The sequence below is a fragment of the Perissodus microlepis genome, chromosome 13 (genome assembly GCF_051167445.1).
Source record: "Perissodus microlepis isolate ML-2025 ecotype Zambia chromosome 13, ASM5116744v1, whole genome shotgun sequence".
NCBI classification, from domain to species: domain Eukaryota; kingdom Metazoa; phylum Chordata; class Actinopteri; order Cichliformes; family Cichlidae; genus Perissodus; species Perissodus microlepis.
In genome coordinates this window covers 3,668,233-3,688,470 of record NC_140473.1, presented here as the reverse complement: position 1 = coordinate 3,688,470, position 20,238 = coordinate 3,668,233, and the positions used below count along the sequence as shown (strand labels likewise).

General features: G+C 39.2%; 1 protein-coding gene across 13 annotated transcripts in view; it reads right to left on the bottom strand.

Moving 5' to 3' along the window:
- The window catches only part of LOC146374509 (uncharacterized), a 462,267-nt gene that overhangs the window by 245,785 nt on the left and 196,244 nt on the right, over window positions 1-20,238 (bottom strand). For all 13 annotated transcript variants that reach the window (XM_084949001.1, XM_084948998.1, XM_084949000.1 and 10 more), the window contains one exon: window positions 12,839-12,928. In XM_084949001.1, coding sequence (XP_084805127.1) covers window positions 12,839-12,928 — 90 coding nt within the window. The remainder of the gene's footprint in view (window positions 1-12,838; window positions 12,929-20,238) is intronic.

The window sequence follows — 20,238 nt, the reverse complement described above, 5'->3', positions numbered from 1 at the left end:
GTTCAGTGATGAGGCAAACTTTTATGTGAATGGTGAAGTTAACAAACAAAACAATCGCGATTGATCTGACACTAACCCACATTGGATGGATCCCTCCAAGACTGTTGGAACAACAAAAGTGATGGTTTTGTGGGGTATATGGGGTACAATAATAGTGGGTCCATTCTTTATCAATGGAAACCTCAAGGCCACTGGATATTTGAAATTGCTACATGATGATGTGTTTCCCTCTTTATGCACTGAAGCTGGCACGTTCCCTGAGTTTTTCCAGCAAGATGGTGCACCACCACATTATGGGTGCCAGGTCCGAGCATTCCTAGATGAACAGTTTCCTGGAAAGTGGATTGGTTGTCGTGGGCCAGTTGAATGGCCCCCAAGGTCTCCCGATCTGACCCCCTTAGACTTTTATCTTTGGGGTCATCTGAAGCCAATTGTCTGTGGTGTGAAGATACGAGATGTGCAGCACCTGAAACTACGGATACTGGATGCCTGTGCTGGCATTTCTCCTGCGGTGTTGCTATCAGTGTGTGAAGAGTGGGAGAAAAGGGTTGCATTGACAATCCAACACAATGGGCAGCACATTGAACACATTTTATAAGTGGTCAGAAACTCATGAAAGAATAAAGTTACGTTGAAACCAAGCACACCATTGTTTTTCTTGTGACATTACCAATAAGTTTGATGTGTCACATGGCCCTCTTCCTATTGAAAAAACAAAAGTTGTATCCAAGATGGCCGACTTCTAAATGGCCACCATGGTCACCACCCATCTTGAGGAGTTTGCCCCCTCACATATATTAATGTGCCACAAACAGGACTTTAATATCACCAACCATTCCCATTTTATTACGGTGTATCCATATAAATGGCCCACCCTGTAGTGTTTCCACATACAAATTCTATGTTCTATGCCAATATGATAGAAAAAAAACATTAAAAAACTGGTGGCCCACTCATCATCTGAAAACACCAGCAATCTGCTAACTTTATAACATTATGTCTACAATACCTTGCGTATCCTATTGCCCAGTAACCCATTGAATGGCTGTATGGCTATTAAAAGACATTCAGTATTGTTTTCCCAATGCTGGTGCACTAGCATTTAATCTTAATTAATCTTTAAACTGCAAGTTTACTTTATTGCCTTACTCCTTGTGTAATGCTGTGGGTATAGTTTCCACTTGATGAACGTTTAGCACAGCCAAGTTATACCAAGAGGATAATTAAAAGCATAACGGATTTAAAAATTCAAAAAAATGCACTTTCACTAAAATTTTGTACAGGGCACCTTAAAATGTTCTTGCTTACTTTTTCTCTCCCTGCCATTTTACCACACTGCACAATTCAAAGCCTGTTAGCCACATTAGCCAACCCTGCTTCAGCGCTCAAACAGCCCAAAGAAACCCAACGGAGTCTCAGGCCTTTCTCAAGCTGTGAATGAAATAGCTTTGCAATTTGTCCTGGCAGAAAACAGCATTTTGATCTTAATGAATGGCAAATGGCTACCATTAGAAGTGAGAGGGATTATTGGGAGGGGGTGGTTTATGGCAAATGCCTGTGTGTGTGCATGAGTCTGTGTATTTGTTTGGCATTTTTAGAAGGGTCTGCTCTGATCCTTCATTAAAAGGCTCACTGCAGGACCTCTTCATGGGACCCTCAAAGAGATGGGCCATGTTTAGAAGGAATTTTAATAAATCTCCAGCACACACACTGTTGCAGAGAATCATTGCTGGAATATGTGTGTGTGTGTGTGTATGCATTGCTTCTTTATATGACATTGGTTGCACTGAACAGCAAGAACAAGATGGCATCCTGCCCAACCTTATGCATGTGTGTATCTATATCTATAGGTCTGTGTGTGTACTAATGACCAGCATGTGCTAATTACTGTCTCTATAGGTAGAATGTACTCTGTGCTCTCATGCTGTTCTTCTCAGCCAATCACTGCACAGTATTGACATCCCCCTTAATTGCATTAAACAAGGCTTGGTGATTGGCTTATACTGCAGAGGCAAAGAAAAAAAAACTAATTCACTGACAGCTGGCCAGCTGGTTCATGGACCCACTGTATGTGTGTGTCTGTGTGTGTGCGATAATACTACCACCACTACTACTACTACTGCTTCTGCTGCTCCTACCAGGAGGGAATGCACTTCTGGACTAAGGGCCATTGCTCACACAAAGAAAACTAGACAAAGTAAACTTACCAATCAACTGGCAAACTGCTGCTTTTGATAGCGAATCTTTATACAGTACAGTAATAGCCCAGTGGTTCCCAAACTGGAACTTGGCACTGATGGAATGATTTTATCTGCCATTCATTTTAGATGTAGTTAGATGTAGGATAGCTAAAGCCGTCAATGCAAAGATTTAAAACTGCAGCAGCGCATCAGTTTTCCTCTTTCACAAACATGATGAACAAAGAAAAAGATTTGGGTAACATACTGCAAGGTGGTATCCTGGACTTTTGGCAATATACCACAGTTAGGTCCATATATATTTAGACACTGACACACGTTTTGTATTTTGCATGTTCACTAAAACATGTTCCAATTATAGTTATTTAATAGACATGGATATAATGTTTAGATTCTCAGCTTTCATTTGAGCTCCTTAACATGTCCCGCCCTCTTTTTAAATGGACCAAAAGTAATTGGACAACTGACTTAAAGGCTATTTCTTTGGCAGGTATGGACAGTTCCTTCATTATGTAATCACAAGCTATCCTTAAACAGAGAAAAAACCCATACAAGAAATCACTACAATATTAGATACGGCAAAACCTATAGTTTGGTACATCCTGAGCATGAAAGAAAGCACTGGTGAACTCAGCAACACAAAAAGATCTGGATGTCCGCAGATGACAACAGTTGTGGAAAACAGCCAACCAAGTGCACTCTCCACTCTCTCCACACTCTCCAGGAAGTAGGCAATCAATATCCAAGTCTACCATATGGAGAAGACTGTATGAAGGTAAAGACAGAAGGTCCACTGCATGAGTTGTAAGCCACCCATAGGCCCCAAGAACAGAAAGGATAGATTGGACTTTGCTATAAAAATCTAAGCCAGCACAGTTCTGGAAAAACATTCTTTGGACAGATGGAACCACAATCAACCTCTACCAGAATGATGGCGAGAAAAAAGTATGGAGAAGGCGTGGAACAGCTCATGATCCAAAGCGTGCCACATCATCTGTAAAACACGACAGAGGCAGGTTAATGGTTTGGGTGTGCATGGCTGCCAGTGGCACTGGGACATTTGTGCTTATTGATGATGTGACACAGGACAGAAGCAGACGAATGAATTCTGAGGTATTCAGAGGCATACAGTCAAATTGATTGGGTGACGTTTCATAATACAGATGGACAATGACCCAAAACACACAGCAAAAGCAACCCAGGAGTTAGTAAAGAAGTGAAGTACATCAGCAAAGGGTTTTCAACCAAGTATTAAAAGTGAACATTTTATTTTGAGTTATTTAATTTGTCGAATTACTTTCAAGCTGAAATGAAGGGATTCTATTAAAAAAACTCTTTAGTTACGTATGTTTATGCAGTCTTTTTGTTCAGTCCACTGGATTAAAGCTGAAAGTCTGCACTTCAACGGCATCTGTGTTGTTTTATTTAAAATTCATTGTGGTAATGGCGATTAGAAAAAAGTCAAAATATTCAAGGACTTAACTGCAACCCCAGCAAAAGAAAAGCTGTACTGTATCCTGGGGGCAAATCATGTGTACGCGTCTAACCTTACTGCTGAAGGAGAGTACTCCTGATGGGATCACTTCCAAACTTATCCTGCATTTCTACACAACGTAAATAGTTGTGATTGGACCTCATATGCAGAATATTTTCATCTGGTGTTTCTTCATGTATTCATTAGAATCTAAATTGATTCTTCTAAGAATCTAAATACTAAAAAGTTTTTGTCCTGGTGCATTAGTTTTTATTTGGTTATTGTCCTGTTTCTGTCAGAATCTTTTTTTTTTTTAAAGTGGTCAGTGAAGTTAACCCTGCCTTGAAGCAAGCTTTGGTTCCCTGGAACTGGAGTGGATGTGATTATTGTGTTTGATTTGACAATTCAAGCTCTGAGTTTTGCATAAATGCTGAATTGTAACTGCACATGAAAAAAATAATATGTTATGCAAAAATGATGGATTTTACACATTATCCTGTTTGTGTGAAAAATGCCCTTAAATGGAATTTGGAGCAAAAACAGAGATAAAAATAAAAAACAAACAAGCAGAAGATTCACATTTGAAAATGCACACTGTAGGACACACTTTGTCTGTCATCCAACCCCAGGACATTTTCTGCCATATCAAAAGGCTCGCTGCAAGTATGGATTTAAAGACATCTCATCACTTTCTTCTTCGTTTTTTTAACAAAATGAAATGAGTGTTGATGAAAGGCAGCCATTTTGTTATTTGCATTGGAATGCGTTCTCCTTTCCAGACTTCTCCTAAACTCGGCTGTGGCTGGAAGCTGCATTCAGTTTTGTATTTTGGGGTTTTTTTTTCATGCCACACTCCCACCCTTTGTCTTTCCTCTCATCTTGTGATCTTCCCACAACAGCACTCTGTGTCATTCCTGTTTGATGTGCAGAGAATGAATAAAGCAGTCTGTAATATCTACATAAGAGTCTCCTGTTTAGATATGCCAAGAATAAAATCCAGGCACCAAACTGCAAAGACATTCTAAAATGTGCATATGTGAATATATGCATGTACATATATAAAAACAACACACACCAAAAGAAAATAGACTTTTTTTTTTTTTTTTGCTTTGTGATCACTTGCAAATATTAGTGACCAACACTTTTGGACAGGTTGCCTGGTGGGAGGAAACCAGTCTCCAGACTATCACAATTTGACTTAAACTGACTGCAATCACCCTCAAAGATTTTGGACAAGGTATAGAAATAATTATGGAGGTATGGAGGGTTGCGTAAGTAACCGGGTGTAGAAGCTTGGCCAAATCAAACATGAGGAACATAAAGAATGCGATTTAGATGCCAGATACGCCGGGGTCTGGGTTAACAATGGTGCTGTTGACCAACAGGGTGCCAGTGTAAACTGTGCTGAAATTTCCTTTGTTGTTGCCCATAGACAGACAAAGAAGAAAGTGGAAGGCATGCGGTGTAGCTCAGGAGGTGGAGCAGTCCATCTACTAATCAGAGAGTTCAAATCACATGGTTGGTGATGCTTCAGTCTGCAGCCAGCGAGATACCGAAGGCCAAGTTGCTCTCCAATGCATCCATCAGAGTGTGAATGTTAGATAGAAAACAGTTAGGTAAAGCGCAAAAAAAGAACTTTTATGAATGAGGCATGTTGCAAAGAACACTTTGAATTTTCAGTTAGAGCAGAAAAAGTCTACATAAGAACAAGTTAGGTTAATAAGAGCTTGTTCTTATAAGTTAATAAGTCTTCATACTGAGAAAGACCACTGTAGGTGTGATGTTTGCTTTGCAAGTGTTTATTTGTTATACCCAGTGTTGGGGAGTAACGGAATACATGTACCGCCGTTACGTATTTAAAATACAAAATATGAGTAACTGTATTCCGTTACAGTTACTGTTTTAAAAGGTGGTATTCAGAATACAGTTACTTTGTTGAAATGAATGGATTACACGACGGTATTTTCCTGTTTCATAAGGCTATCAACTCTATATTTTTGGTTTCCATGCCGGTGGAAACCCAAACAAAACACGCATTAAGAGTCTCTCATGTCTGTGTCTCAATCTCGCGGCCCATGTCACCTCTACTTGCGGCCCGCATAATAATGTGAAGAAATATTTTTAAAAATTATTAACAAAAATGATTTAATATGAAGGCAATAGGCAGAGTGTTACAGGCATAGCCCTAAAAAATGTAGCCTCATGGGCAGTGTAGTCCGTGCTGCAGGGAGAATGGACTGCCATACCCGTTATGTGTCTGTGAGCACCAGGGAGGGAGAAAAGTAAGAGATGTCACCGACCAGAAACGGGAGTTGGAAGCATGTAAATATATAATATATATATACAAAGTTGACCCAGACAACAAAGCAAAGCTAATTTTCAGCTATGAACCCGACACGGAACCCGACACGGAACCCGACGTTAGCCAGAGGTCTCTTTACGGTTTTATGCCTTTACGGTTCGGAGCCGCGGACCTGTTTTATATTCGCGCAAAATAGTTTTCTATATGAGATCACTGCAAAAAGTGCAGCCTTACCTATTTTCCACCCTAATGTTACTCATTTTATATTAAGATTTAAAAATCTAGTTGGTATTGGTATGCCGAATAACCTTCAGTAAAAGTAATAAATCACACAGCAATAGTACATTCATGTAGTTGTAAAAAGCATGATAATATATTAAGTAATCCAAAGTATTCAGAATATGTTACTCTCATTGAGTAACGTAACAGAATACGTTACAAAATACATTTTGGGGCATGTATTCTGTAATCTGTAGTGGAATACATTTTAAAAGTAAGGGGGTAGTATGAGGGTTATACCCCCTCATTTAACAGTAGCATAAGCTGTGTACGCTCAGGTTTGGGTACGCGATAAGAAGCATAATAATAAGGATCTCTAAATTAATATCTGGAAGCTTCAGAAATTCTAAAGACATGGTCCATTGCGTTAGAAGCCCAACTCTTCCACTAAACAACAGAGATTTTGAAACAATGGTTAAAGACTGAGTAGCACATTATAACTCAAAAATATTTCAGCGACTACCTGAAATCACACTTTGTAATACAGGTGATCTATGTTCATCCTGTAAATGTGTACCTTTTCATTGCAACAGTAAACATCTGGCAAACGTTTGTAGCTGCAAAGATGCAAACATTTATCAAAGCACAACATAGCTCATGAACCAGTTAGAAGCAGTTCAAAATCTGGAAAATGTCTCTCTGTGAAGTTTGACTGGAACTTTTTTTATTTAAAATGCAGAGACATTTAGGGTCACAAACTAGAAAGCAATTAATGTGCTTCCCTTCTTATATGCATCCACAGAGAAAGCTGACTGAAGGGATTGATAACTCTTTGAACTGAGCCCCACTACAAAGCACCCACAACGTGTGTGTTGACTCAAAATCCTCCAAAATGGTTTCAATGAACACAAAACAACCGAGGGACACTTTGGCACCATCTCTTGTTTAGATTTGATATGTTCAGATGTACATATAAAATGATAATAATATTTAATCAAATAACTTATTTATTTGACAATAATGTTTCATGAAACATGAGCAAAAAGCATCTATGCTAAGCTGTGACATACTGAGAGAAATACTAACTTTCTAACAACTGTTCTTGTCTTGTATTTTATTGTGATTGGCTTCTACCCCTTTTTTTGTGGAAATTTTATCTAGTTGGCAAATCCAAATGCAAATCTTATAACAAATTTTAAGGTCAAAATCCATGCAAGAGAGCTGATTTACTTTTTAAACCAATCTTTATTGAGTATGTGGCTCAAGTGCAACTTGACTCTGATCCTACCCTTGTGGCTTGCTGGCAACTTTTTCCTTAACTTACTTATGGAAAGCACTCCCCTATAGTTCTCCCTGAGGTCTAGAAGGAGGCTGGTGGCTGAAACAAAGCACGGTCTCTATTTGTGCATTTCCAGACTTACCAGCACTGTCCATTGACTGTCCTCGCTCCACGCCACACAGAGAAGGCATGGAGGCTGTGGTGTTGGAGGGGTTGTCGGTGGAAATCAGAGGGATCCAAGGGGAAATTAACCAGCACTTAGCTCCACACATGCACACCAGGCCTAGCTAGGAGACAGAGCTTCAGATCCAAGCATGGAGAACATGAAAGAGGCACCATCTCTGCTGCCGAAGGGAGGAAATTCTCCCTCACCCCCTCTTTCACTATTGGTCTTTCGCAGTCTCTTAATCTTACTTGCATTTGCTCCCTGTCCTCATCTTTCAGTCTGCCTTCTTCCACTCGCCTTGTCTGCCTCTCTGTCTCCTTTCTAAGGAGGTTTTTGAGCATGCATGTGTGTTTGCACAAAAGTGTTGTTGAAAGCTTTTATTTTTCTTTCTTTTCTTTTTTTTTTTTTGGTCAAACAAAATGTCCAACAAACATCAAACGTGTGGTGGAAAGGGAGATGTTTGGAGGGGGGCAAAGAAGAAAAATACACTATACAGTGAACAGGCTTCACAAAGGGTAGCCCTTTGACTAACATCCCGGGGACATAGTTTTATTCTCACACATACACAGACTCATAGGTCCCCTATGAGTCAGGGGTCACTGCATTTACAAGGCACTTGGTGTACAGTGACATCATAACAGCCCTCCAGTAAAAAGAGAGGGCTGGGGGGAGGGGGGTGTGAGATAGACACGATTTAGAGGTGCAATAATGGCCAAAACATTTGACATAAGATTATATATAACAGTGCAGAAATAATGGCTGAGAACCAGTATATTTGCACTGTTAAGTATTACTGAGTGGTACTAAATGAAAGACAACAGTACAAACGTCTTGATGCATGCTCAATCATCCAGGTAAGTAAATCTCCAAAAGTTGATTCTGTTCATCTGGACGTAGCGTTTTGTGGGAGAAACGTTTCATCACTCATCCAAGTGACTTCTTCAGTCTCAGCTGACTGCAGGTTCCCCCAATCTTATAAACAGTACATTTGCATAATGACTGAAACCAGCACACTGAAGGAACAATGGGCTGGGACGTCAGTTCCTTAATCATAATTATGCAAATTCTCATGACCATTGATCAACAACCACTGACCAAAACCCACTGATCAAAGACCACTGATCAAAGACCATGAGTACCATTCACAGAGATTTGGGGAATGGCTGCAATCACAGCATTGTAAGATGGCAAAAGATGTACCCTTAGCCCCCCTCCTTGATTCAGAGATGGTCTTTCCCTTTTCACGTAAATGGCCTCCTTGACTCTGCGCTCAAACCAGCGTTCCTCCCTGTCCAAGATGTGAACATCCTCATCATTGAAAGAGTGTCCACCGGCCTGTAGGTGTAAATAGACTGCAGACTTCGAGCAACTTAAAGAAGTCCAGACGCTTTTCTTTCCAAGCTCCTTAGACATCAAGGGAGATATGGCTTCTTTTTGTTTATAAACTTTTACAAGACTGGACTTCTTTTTCAAACTACTGTAGATCAACTCTCGATAACATCTTATAAGGGGGAAATCTAGCACTGGAACGACCGGTCATCTTAATGTGCATCCAATAGAAATCTGGATATTCTGGGTATTTTCACACACTTAGCAAAATGCCTCCTCACCCATGAAGATAATGAAGTATCAGCTGATTCTAACATATGTAAGCTTTAGTTGTTTCAACTTCATTTACTTTCTTAGTTTTAATTGGCAGAACTCAGTTACATCGTCAGCATCTAAGCACACTTTACAGCCCACAACATATTAAATGCTTTTTCAAGTTGAGAGGCTGTAAGTGGAAACAAAACTATCATGTAACTTATTTTTTAAAGTACACAGAAGATTCCATGACTAATTAATCAAACTAGGTTCAGAAAAAAGGAGTGTCTTTAGTGGGAGTAAATTTGTATGCTTGACTCTTGAGCCACGATCAAGAGTTGGGAATTTGCCTTGTAATCGGAAGGTTGCCGGTTCGAGCCCCGGCTTGGACAGTCGGTCGTTGTGTCCTTGGGCAAGACACTTCACCCGTTGCCTACTGGTGGTGGTCAGAGGGCCCACTGGCGCCAGTGTACGGCAGCCTCGCCTCTGTCAGTGCGCCCCAGGGTGGCTGTGGCTACAATGTAGCTTGCTATCACCAGTGTGTAAATGGGTGGATAACTGGTTGTGTAAAGCGCTTTGGGGTCCTTAGGGACTAGAAAAGTGCTATACAAATACAGGCCATTTAAAAAAATAGACAGTGGTGGAGCCAGAACATTTTGACAGGGATGCTCAAGGCTAACCTACAATGGGATTTTCCTTTTAGCCGTATGAGAGCGGTGACCAGACAGCTTGTAGCCACTTCTTGCCACCGGAGTCTCTGCCCCCGACAGCCAACACTTTCAAGCAAATAGAAGGAAACGCATGGGATACTTTTACTATAACAATGAAGGAATAACCTTGTGTATTTGTACTAAATAGCAAATAAATAACAGGTTGAGAGAACTTGAGGATCTTGGTTTACATTTTCTGTTTTTCTCATTGTTTATGACGCCCCCCTCTTTCCTCTCTCTCTCTCCTCCCCTCCCCTCTCTCTCTGCAAGCCCACAGCCCAGCAGTAATTCTGTGTTTATCAACTCTTTATTATGGCCCTTCGCATCATCATTTACAATGGTAGCATCTGCTCATTGCCTAGCCTGAGCATGGGGCAAATTGCTTTTATAGGGAAAAAACAGCCAACGAGGGGACTCACACACGAACACTCACACACACACATGCACACACACACATGCGCCCATGTGCACGCACACAGACAGCAGTAGCCGTGCACAAACCCAGACACCCGGCCTTTTTGCAGCGGTTGTTAACTCTCATGGCAGAATCACACACAAACACTTCTTCTAACAGGATCAAATGATTAGCCGGCCACCATCGGTGAATCAAAATGAGTCCCAAACCCAATGAGGGAGCAGTTTTGATTTTCCTTCTATTTTTTTTTAAACATCTACCTGACGCCGCAGTGTGAAAAACAAATATCACATCTGGCCTCGGAGCTCTAATTTCTGTGTTTGGTTCGGTCTAATTTAGCCACTACAGCAACATGGGAAACAGTGGGGAAGCAGAAAATGGCAAGACATCCTGTCTTTGTTGTTCGCATTTAACACATTAGCACTCCCTAAATGATGGGGACGAGGAGATGGTGAGGTGAATGTGTGGAGGAAAGAAAAATTAAAGCAGTGCTTGTTAAGAGCCATCCTTCCAATTATGAAAAGCTTCATCTTGCAGGGAAGTGGAGTGCGAAGGCAGCAGTTTGGTTTTGTACAGATGTTTATGTATAATTGACATGACAACTGAATGTGAACTGCACTGAGGAAAATGTGATGAAAACACGCTAGCTGATGTGATGGATGAGAAGATATTCCATGAATTGCTGCTAATAAAGGAACCCTGAAGTGTCTTTTGTTTTTTAATTTATTTTCAAGGTTATTTCTTGAGGAATTAAGATTGCTCTTTATAAACACCATAAATAAATAAGACAATGGTAGAAGACTATTGATAGCCTCTGTTGAAACTTGCAATAAATTGTAAGGTCCCCAGGTTTAGCAAGTGATCATTATGTCCCTGAACATAATGATTGAAAATGTATAACCACCAGCATCATCTCCTCAAGAGGGCTATATGGCGTTTTCTGTTTCTCGGGTTTGACTTTTTGTAATTATACAATTTATGAATCAGAAAAAGGTCAAAATACAGATTAAAGAATGTAAAACATTATATAAGAAGTGAAAAAGGTTTATTCTACCTCAAGTCACCAAAAACTCAAATTTCACACTTACCATTCCAGTTTAATTTCGAATTTGCCAAAATTAGTTTAGTAAGGAATTGAGAACTTTTTCTCAAAGTTTCAGATGCATTAGTCATTTTTAGGGTTAGTTCGTTCTTAGAAATAACAGAACATCAACAACAATTTGAAGCATCATGAAAGAAATGTGAATTTTAGAGTGTTTATTGTGACACCAATGTTTTTTGCAGACTAACATTGGGTTGGTTTAATGGAGCCTTCCCATTCACACATCACAGCTATTGGGGCCTCAGTGTCTTGCTAAGGATACTTGGCTACAATTAAAGGAATCTGCTTATTTTTGGATGGCATATTATTATGTTTTTAAATATGAAATGAACCGTGCCAGTATTTATAATAATTCAGCCTGACAACTCACACTTGATTTATTAGAGCATTTGAATATTACTACAGTTTGCCGTCTAGGCTCATTACTCTCTGCAAATATAGCAGACATAGAAACTGGGGAGTGATGAGTAAACATCCCTCAAGAGCCTACAGGTGGGTCCCCGAGTTGGTGCAAAGACTGAAACAGTAGGCGGAAATATAGGGTGGCGTCAACACTGACATGTCGGGTGTAATACAGTTCTTACCTACAAGTCATGTACTATGATATGGTACAACAAGTTTCTAATGAAAAATAATAATAATTATTAATAATAATAATTTTGAGCAAGTTTCTGACCTGTCATTCCAAAGATATTTCATAAATAAAACTATAACAATAAGAGTGACATAAATAAAATGTAAACTAAACTCAATTTTAGCAACATTAACAGTACTCAATAGAATTTGGTGTTTTGTTTCTTTACTGGACAGTTTGTGTTTATATCACTGCGCAGTGACATAAACTCAACCTGTTAAGAACGGATTGTCATGGTCGTAGCTGTCACTCAGTGCAAAACTCTGACATTTTTCTTTGCTGTGTGTGTGTGTGTGTGTGTGTGTGTGTGTACTGATGGTGGGTGGCGGTGGGGGGTTTGGATGAAAGATCCTTGACATTCACACACACATGCACAGAAACTACATTAGGATGCTGCTTGATGCCATTGCCCAACAGGTCTTTAGCACACAGTTACTACCGTGCCCAGAAGCAACTGAATAATGAGTTAGCATTATGTGATGTTCAAACACATAAGTGCTGCATGTACTGTAAACAGCTGTTTCATATTTATCCCAGACACAATCCCTGTTCCAAGATACAATCCAGTATGTTACCAGTTTAATGTCCATATATAGAGCATAAATAAATCCAGACTAGGTTTATACTGTCACATTAAAGTGCTATGACCTCTTTGTGTGAGATGCATCTGGCATAATTTATGGCCAGCGTGTATCATATTCATGATCACATTCATTCAATGACTGAAGAATGTATATTTTCATATGGAGGCTCACCTTTATAGCAGGAGCCTCTGTGTTGTGGATATTAGGTTTGGGAGTCCCCTCTGTTGTAAGAAGCGTCTCTACTGGGACCTGGCTCATTCTCTGGGGGTTCATATAAAAACACAGAAAGCAAAAGAAATGATAGTTATTCACAAGAGTGACGTTAAATTATAAGATGATTTAGATGTTATTACTCTTACTATGTTGTCTTTTAATTTCTTTTTTGTTTTGTTGTGGGGTTTTTTTTTAAAAAAATTTTCAAATCTTACAATCTCATTCTTCTTGCAGTTTTTGGTAAAAATTAAATATCATCAGGATTCTCCTACAGCAAACACCAAAATAACCTCGCGACTCTGAGAGAAGCTAAAGACTTAATTAAAAAGGAACTACATTTCTGTAATTCTTATAATCTTATAATTTGAAATCAAATTTTATTGTTAAGCTTGTAAAACTTTTAGCTGAGATTAAAAGCTGCTGCTGGCATTATCTCTTGGCACCAGACAGGTAATATTAAAAACAGGTTTTCCTTTTTCTGTCTGATGTACCTGTTAAATATTACCTGTCACCCCTGAGACCCCTCAGTTGAGAGCTATTAATTTGTCTCGATGCACGGAAAGCTTTTGAGAAACTAGAAAGACAACTAATAATTTCATACTTTGGAAAGGGTTTGGCAAAACCATTTTTTTTATAAATTACTGTATACAGGTCAAGTCTCTTGAATTTGTATTAAGATTCTTAAGATTTTGTAATAGCCAGAGGAACAAGGCAGGGTGCCTGCTTTCACCGCTTTTCTTTGCTGCCGAGCCCTTTCATTAGTCATTTGTAGCACACAGATATGAGTTCTTAATGGCACGTGGTCATAGATAAGTGTTACATTATGCAGATGATTTTCTTTTATTCATATCTGACCCCCATGCTTTTTTACCTTGTGTCTTCCATACTCTAAATAGGCTTGAAATGATCAGTCTCCTGACTTTTTTTTTTGCAGAAAAATAAACTGTTTTCTGAAGAATCAACTGGCTTGTAAATACCTTTCTGTCTTGCTCTGTGTTATTGAAATATTTTGTGGCTAACTCAACAATGGAAAGCTTGGCATGGATGCCCCCCACCCCCACCCCCACCCCCTCATGGTCAAATTTAAGTATTTTTAGTTCCATGCTTTTTCATCAACTCTCTTATTTATTTCAATTATCTGAAAAATTCTGAAACAAATTCTAGAATATACAAAAACAGAGGCATGAAAGGCACCTCAAAAGCTTTTGATCTACTGCTGGGCTTCTAAAATGCAGGAGACCCAGTTTTATATTGCTCATTGAAGACCATTGTTTAGCCTAGCTAGCATATTGTTTTGTTAAAAGATAATTTTGTTTAAAGAAATAACTTTTTTCTTGTTTTTTTCAAACATAAATAGGGCAGATACTTTCCATCTATTAATGCTTTATATGTACAATGACTTAATTATTTGTAATGTAACTTCAAAACTGAAAACTTTCACTCTTGCCTGAGAAACCTCTATTGAAGGGCTCTGAAGGAATTTTGTGGAATAGCTAAACGGTTGCAATGTTTACTCTCACTCTTGAGTTCCTTTCCTCAGTTCTGTTCACTCTTTAAAATAAAATAAATTTACTTAAAGAATTTAACTAACAAATTAGATAATTGGAATTGAATCAAAAATAAAAACATTATTGCCAGAATTTTTTTTAAATTTCCAGAATATTTTAAAAAATCAAGTAGAATCATGTGGCACATTGTGCACTCAGTTCATCTTTAGTACAGACAACCTTAAAGGTCTGAGTTCTTACAAATAAAACAAGTGTCCCTGTGATCTTCAAACGATGATATGATAGAATTAACACAGAGAAAAGGACAAAAGGGTTCAATTTGGAAGGCTGTCCCTGTAAGTGTGTGTGTTGTGTGTGTGTGTGTGTGTGTGTGTGTGTGTGTGTGTGTGTGTGTGTGTGTGTGTGTGTGTGTGTGTGTGTGTGTGGCCTATCGGTGATACGGTGCTTTTTACGGTGTCAGGTTTTGGGTTGTATCTGCTCGGCGTTTTGAAAACCCTCCTGGTCCAATCATCATACACTTTCTCTTTCTGGGACGCTACACACAGGCACACACTCAGTTCAATCTACACACCATTACACACTCAGACACAGACCTTGTTTATCAGACAGAATCCTCTGACTTGTGTGTATGTGTGCACGTGTGTGGTGTGAACCGGTGCGCATGTAAAGCTGACAGTGTTTCCCTTGTGGGGTGCAGACAACAAACAAGGTCCCTGGTGGTTTTTACTGAAAGAGAGGATACAACACCCTCTCACAAACACAAAGACACACAGAACTCTTAGATGTCAGCTGCTTCATGCCAACCATGGCCATCTGGTTTATGTAACCAGCTCTGGCATTGTACATTTGACCTCTCTGGCTGTGTTTGTGTGCATGTGTGTGTGTGTGTGTATGTGTGTGTGCACTGCTAGGTGAGGGGCGAAGGATATCGGTGTACATTTGACCTCCAGATTCTTTATTGCGCTGCCACAACCACACTGCTGCACCCTCCAGGGAGTGTCCTCGTATGTCTTCATTTCAGACAGAAGGAGGAGGGAGGACGTGCAGAAAAGAGCACGAGAAGCCAAAATGGCTAAGGAAGAGGAGAAGGCAAGAAATCACACTCTCAAACACACACACACACACATGTCCTCAGATAGAAAATTAATAACCAGAGAGGATGAGCCTCCTAAGTGACCGTGCTGAGCTCAGGGTGAACCATAAACCATTCCTGTGTTTTATTGAAATGCCATCGTCTTATCTTTAAATCTCCCAAATAGCAGCCAAACTTCCAGAGACACAACTGTGTGTGTGTGTGTGTGTGTGTGACCTGTAAAGGTAAATTTGAAAGCACTGAGAGAGCTGTAAGCATTCTGACAAAGACTTTCAATCACCACTCCGCTACAAGTGTAGGAGGCTTCATATGTGCAACTTCTGAAGGTAGCTGAGCGAGCCTTTTGAATGTGGTATTTTAAGAGCTGCAGTGTTATTTTTGAAGAATAGTATGGTGAAGAGACGTCAGAAAAACGACACAGGCCTTCAAAGTATTGTACAATGGATATAAATTAACAGAAGACTTGGGATTCCCAGACATGCTTATGATGATTTTTTTTCCAAAATAGCTTTCACATGTGTGTCATGCCAAACTGAAAATGTTAGGACTGTGGATTTTAAAGCTAGTGCTGCATTTGTATTGATATGGTCTAAAGGCGTATTGTACAAAATTTGGTGGATGAAATAAAAATAAATAAATAGTTGGAAAGACAGCAGAGTGAATGGATTAATGAGCATAAAACTGATGTAAATCACATTCAGTGGAGACTCAAACAATGAGTTAAACAGTTTCAAAGTTTTTCTACTAAATTTTACAGTTACAAATTACAAAGATGAATTTATGTTAGCCCCGTGAATAATTGCCAGAGAATCCTAGTTTTTTTTGTTTTTTAAATTTGGGGATTTTATTGAACCTTTTGACAACTTAAAAATTAAATTAAACATTAATTTGCATATGTGAATTTAAGTGTATTATTTTGCTATATCTGGCATTTTTGTCTAAATTATTGCTTAAAATTTTCGGTTTTTCAGGAAACAAAATACTGATGAGGTCTTAAAAAAATCACAAAAATTATGCATCAAGTATAACACAGTTGGCATTACAGGGTTAAAGAATGAATCTCGATGAATTATTATTAAAAGACTGTTGCAACCGTAAATCAAGCTAACACTAGCTTATGTCAATACAGGAAAAAATATTAACATTAAAGTAATATATAATTTAAGATGTGAATATTTTATTTACCATTTCTTTGCAGTGTTGCTATATCTGTTATTGTGTTAATTATGTACCTGAATTGTTAAGAAAAAAAAGCACACAGCTGCAAAAGCAAACAGCAGTGCTTTTGCAGCTAATATAATAAAATATTGACAATATTTGTGTTTTAATACATATAAGCTGTAGAAATGTAATAATAGCAGGTAATATCCCAGTATCACCTGCTTCTGTGCCACTGCTTGTGTGTTCTCTTGGGTCATCCACCAGGGCACTGGCACCTATCTGAGGGTGGAGCCTGAGTGCAATTTTACCCACAGTCCAAGATTTCACAAATGACCCATCTTGGTAAGTGTTGGCTTTTTGTTTTATCCAGATGTTAAATGGAAGAAACTAGAAGATGTTATATTTCAAGTGAAGTCATACGCTGATTTTGGCATTAGAGGTTTTTGAAAAACATTTTCCCTAACCTTGGATGGATCACCAGTGACCTGGTTAATGTTAAGGGGTTAATATCTGGGAAATACACTGGAGCTTATATAGTGTTTTTCTACTCTGCAGACTTACTGCAGACTGAAAGCACCTTTTAATAAAAGCCAGTTTTCAGTTTCATTTTGTTAATAAATTCTTAGATTATGTTGTAAGTGCGTTCTCGTGCTTTTTTATGGTAGTACTAGTATGCTTTTTATATGGAATTTGTAGACCACTTGCTTAGCAAAAAACACTTGTCGTAATCAAATGTAGCCTTGAGCCCTCGCCGTAGCTCGGTCACATATTGTTAGAAAAAAATGCCAGAAAAGAGGAAGATAAACAAATCTAGCCACTCTTCATATTAAGGTTGCTTCCAGCATAAATACAATGACATAATGAATGACAATATCAACTTAAAACTGATATTTTTAAGTGTCTTTCTTTGAATCTACTAAAATAGTGGCACCTAACGGGTGGCTTTAGTTAGGGAGAAAAAGCAGGTCATCTACTAATTGGAGGGTCGATCCCTCACTGCTCCAGTCTGCATTCCAAATATCTTTGGGCAAGACACTGAGTGTGTCTGAGTGTGTGATGGTGTGTCGATTGTTCTCTGATCCATCTATTGGAGTATGAATGTGTTAATGTAGAAAAAGCAAAGATAAAAGGGAATGAGGGAAGTTGCAGAGAGTGCTGAGGAAGAGTAGGAAAGCGCTGTATAAAAACCAGCCCATTTAAAGCTTTAGTGCAGGCTCTGTGATTAAGATGTCTGAGAGAATTAATTTCTGTAATATTGGCTATCTTTAGGTCCTGCACGAAACCTTTCTTGGAGTCGTAATATTTCTAAAAAAGAGGCCAGACCTGCCCTGCAGTGCTATCAACTGTTTTAATTATCTGTCTGAAAACAAAGTGTGACATCCCCCCTCCTTTCTTCTGAAGCAGCTTTTGACCTGATATGAAACTTTGTCTTGGAGTTAATCAGAAATTTTGCCTTCTTGCATGCCAGTTGTAAAGGGGATATATCCATCCAGGCATTAGCATTAGAAAGAAAGAAACGGTGGAAATGAGAGGAGAGGAGAGATTGTTTGGCTGCCATCTTAACTGAGTGTGCCTAGCCAAGCCCAGCCAGGAGAAAATATAAACCCCAGAGAATAAGGCTTATTTTGACTGGTGGCCAGTTAGGGGATAAGAAGCTACAAGGGTGTGTGCGTGTATACACTTTTGTGTGTGTGTGGAGAGAGGTGTGTGAATCATTGAGCATGCATGCCATAAAAGTAGCCACCCGTCTCAGGTGTATATGTGTGTCCAAATCTGCATCTAAAGCCTTTTCCACTCACTCCTCCATTTCCATAAGGATAAATGTCATTAGCCAGGCAGCTAGCGGCAAGACGCTACTTTTCTCAGAGTAAGTGTGAGGGGTGACTTTGTCCCTAAGAGAGAGAGTGAGTGAGAGAGAGGTCTGATACACAGACCAGACACAAATCCTCTTACTCGAAAAGAAAGAGAAGGTTTTCGGGTGGCGGCTTAAATCGGCCATTGTGGCTCTACTTTAAGACTTCCTCTGATGCCTTTCTGCCTAGCGCTAATGTAAATAAATGAGCCCCAGTAGGAAACTGAGTAGGAAATGAGGGCAGAAGGTAGAGGGGGATCGTATTCCTTGCTCTGACTATGTAACACACAGCTGGCCTGACTGGTAACAGCACCTTTCATTGTGGATGGGGGTCCGCTGTGTGGGCGATCTTAGTGTGTGGATAGTTACACTATCCTCCAAAGAGGAGAAAAAAGATTAAAGGGAAATTTGTCATAATAATATGGACATCCTGATATGTTTTCCTGGTTGAGTGGTGAAGGCTAGAAGCACTTTCGTGAATTTCCTATTGACAGCTAAATCTCACTACTACACCGCTATCTGTAACAGTACACACTGCACCAGTGATCATCAAGATGAGAGAACACAGTTAGGTTCCCAATCACACCCCACCTACAGAAAGTGTTCCTTTTTCCTCAACTACTACAAACACAACATAGCCCATATTGAGCCATAACAACAAACAACAGTTAAGACAATAGCTTCATTGCATTTATGATGGTACCCCATAAAGGCATGGTCACACCAGAGGCACGTGCAGTAAGTGTGAATACTAAACCATGGAAATTATCCAAGGATTTGCTCACAGAGGGGCCGTAAAGCCATGCTTATGTTTATGTTGCCCTAAATTACATGCTGCTGGTTGCAGCTCTCATTTGATTAAGAATTGTTTTTCCCTCCTAAACTCATTTTCAGTAGTTGTAATCAAAGAAATGTTAAGGAATGCTGGAATAGGTTCCAGGCATGGATGGATGGCACTGACTAAACCTAAGCAAGTAATTAGCATTTGAAACCTACCATACTAAATTACTGACAAAAAAGTTGGTGTCGAAGTGGTTCCAGATACTCTTATGCTTATCTTTTGATGGAAGGTCTGGTCCAAGGTCAGATGATTACGAGGTTTTTGTTCTTCCTCACTGTGAAAATGACGATAAATGTGAGTTCCTATGCCTTAAAAAAGGTTATTAAAGGGGTAAAAATATAATGAGAAGCAACCAAGGGTTTGACCAAGCAGCTGTGACAAGTTAGGAGTGAGAATATGTTGCTCCGTTTGCTATTTACCATGAGATAAATTTGAACTCATTCGTGGATTAGGATTTGACTAAGTCATGGCTGAGAAATTTGGCAATGAAATTTACCCAATTCTATAGATTTAAGGACTTTAAGTCTTCATTAAGTGGTCCTCCTATAAATTGATCAAATTATAGCTGAACATGTAGGCCAACATACAGTACAAAACTGCAAAACACCTTGTTTCTTTATATTTTGCAAGGGAAATGGCAAACAGGTGTAACAATCTAGTGAAATGTACAAACATAGATGGAAATATTGTATATAAGGCAAAAACATAGTTCAACAAACAATGTGAATGAAGCTGAAAGGCCATATTTGGTATGACCACCTTAATTCTTCAACTGAACTCTCTAAGGGAAACTTTCTTATAATTTGATGATTGAGCATGCATCAAGACTTTCTTGTCATTTCTTTATAATGGATTGCATTTATATAGCGCTTTTCTAGGCACCCAAAGCGCTTTACAATTCCA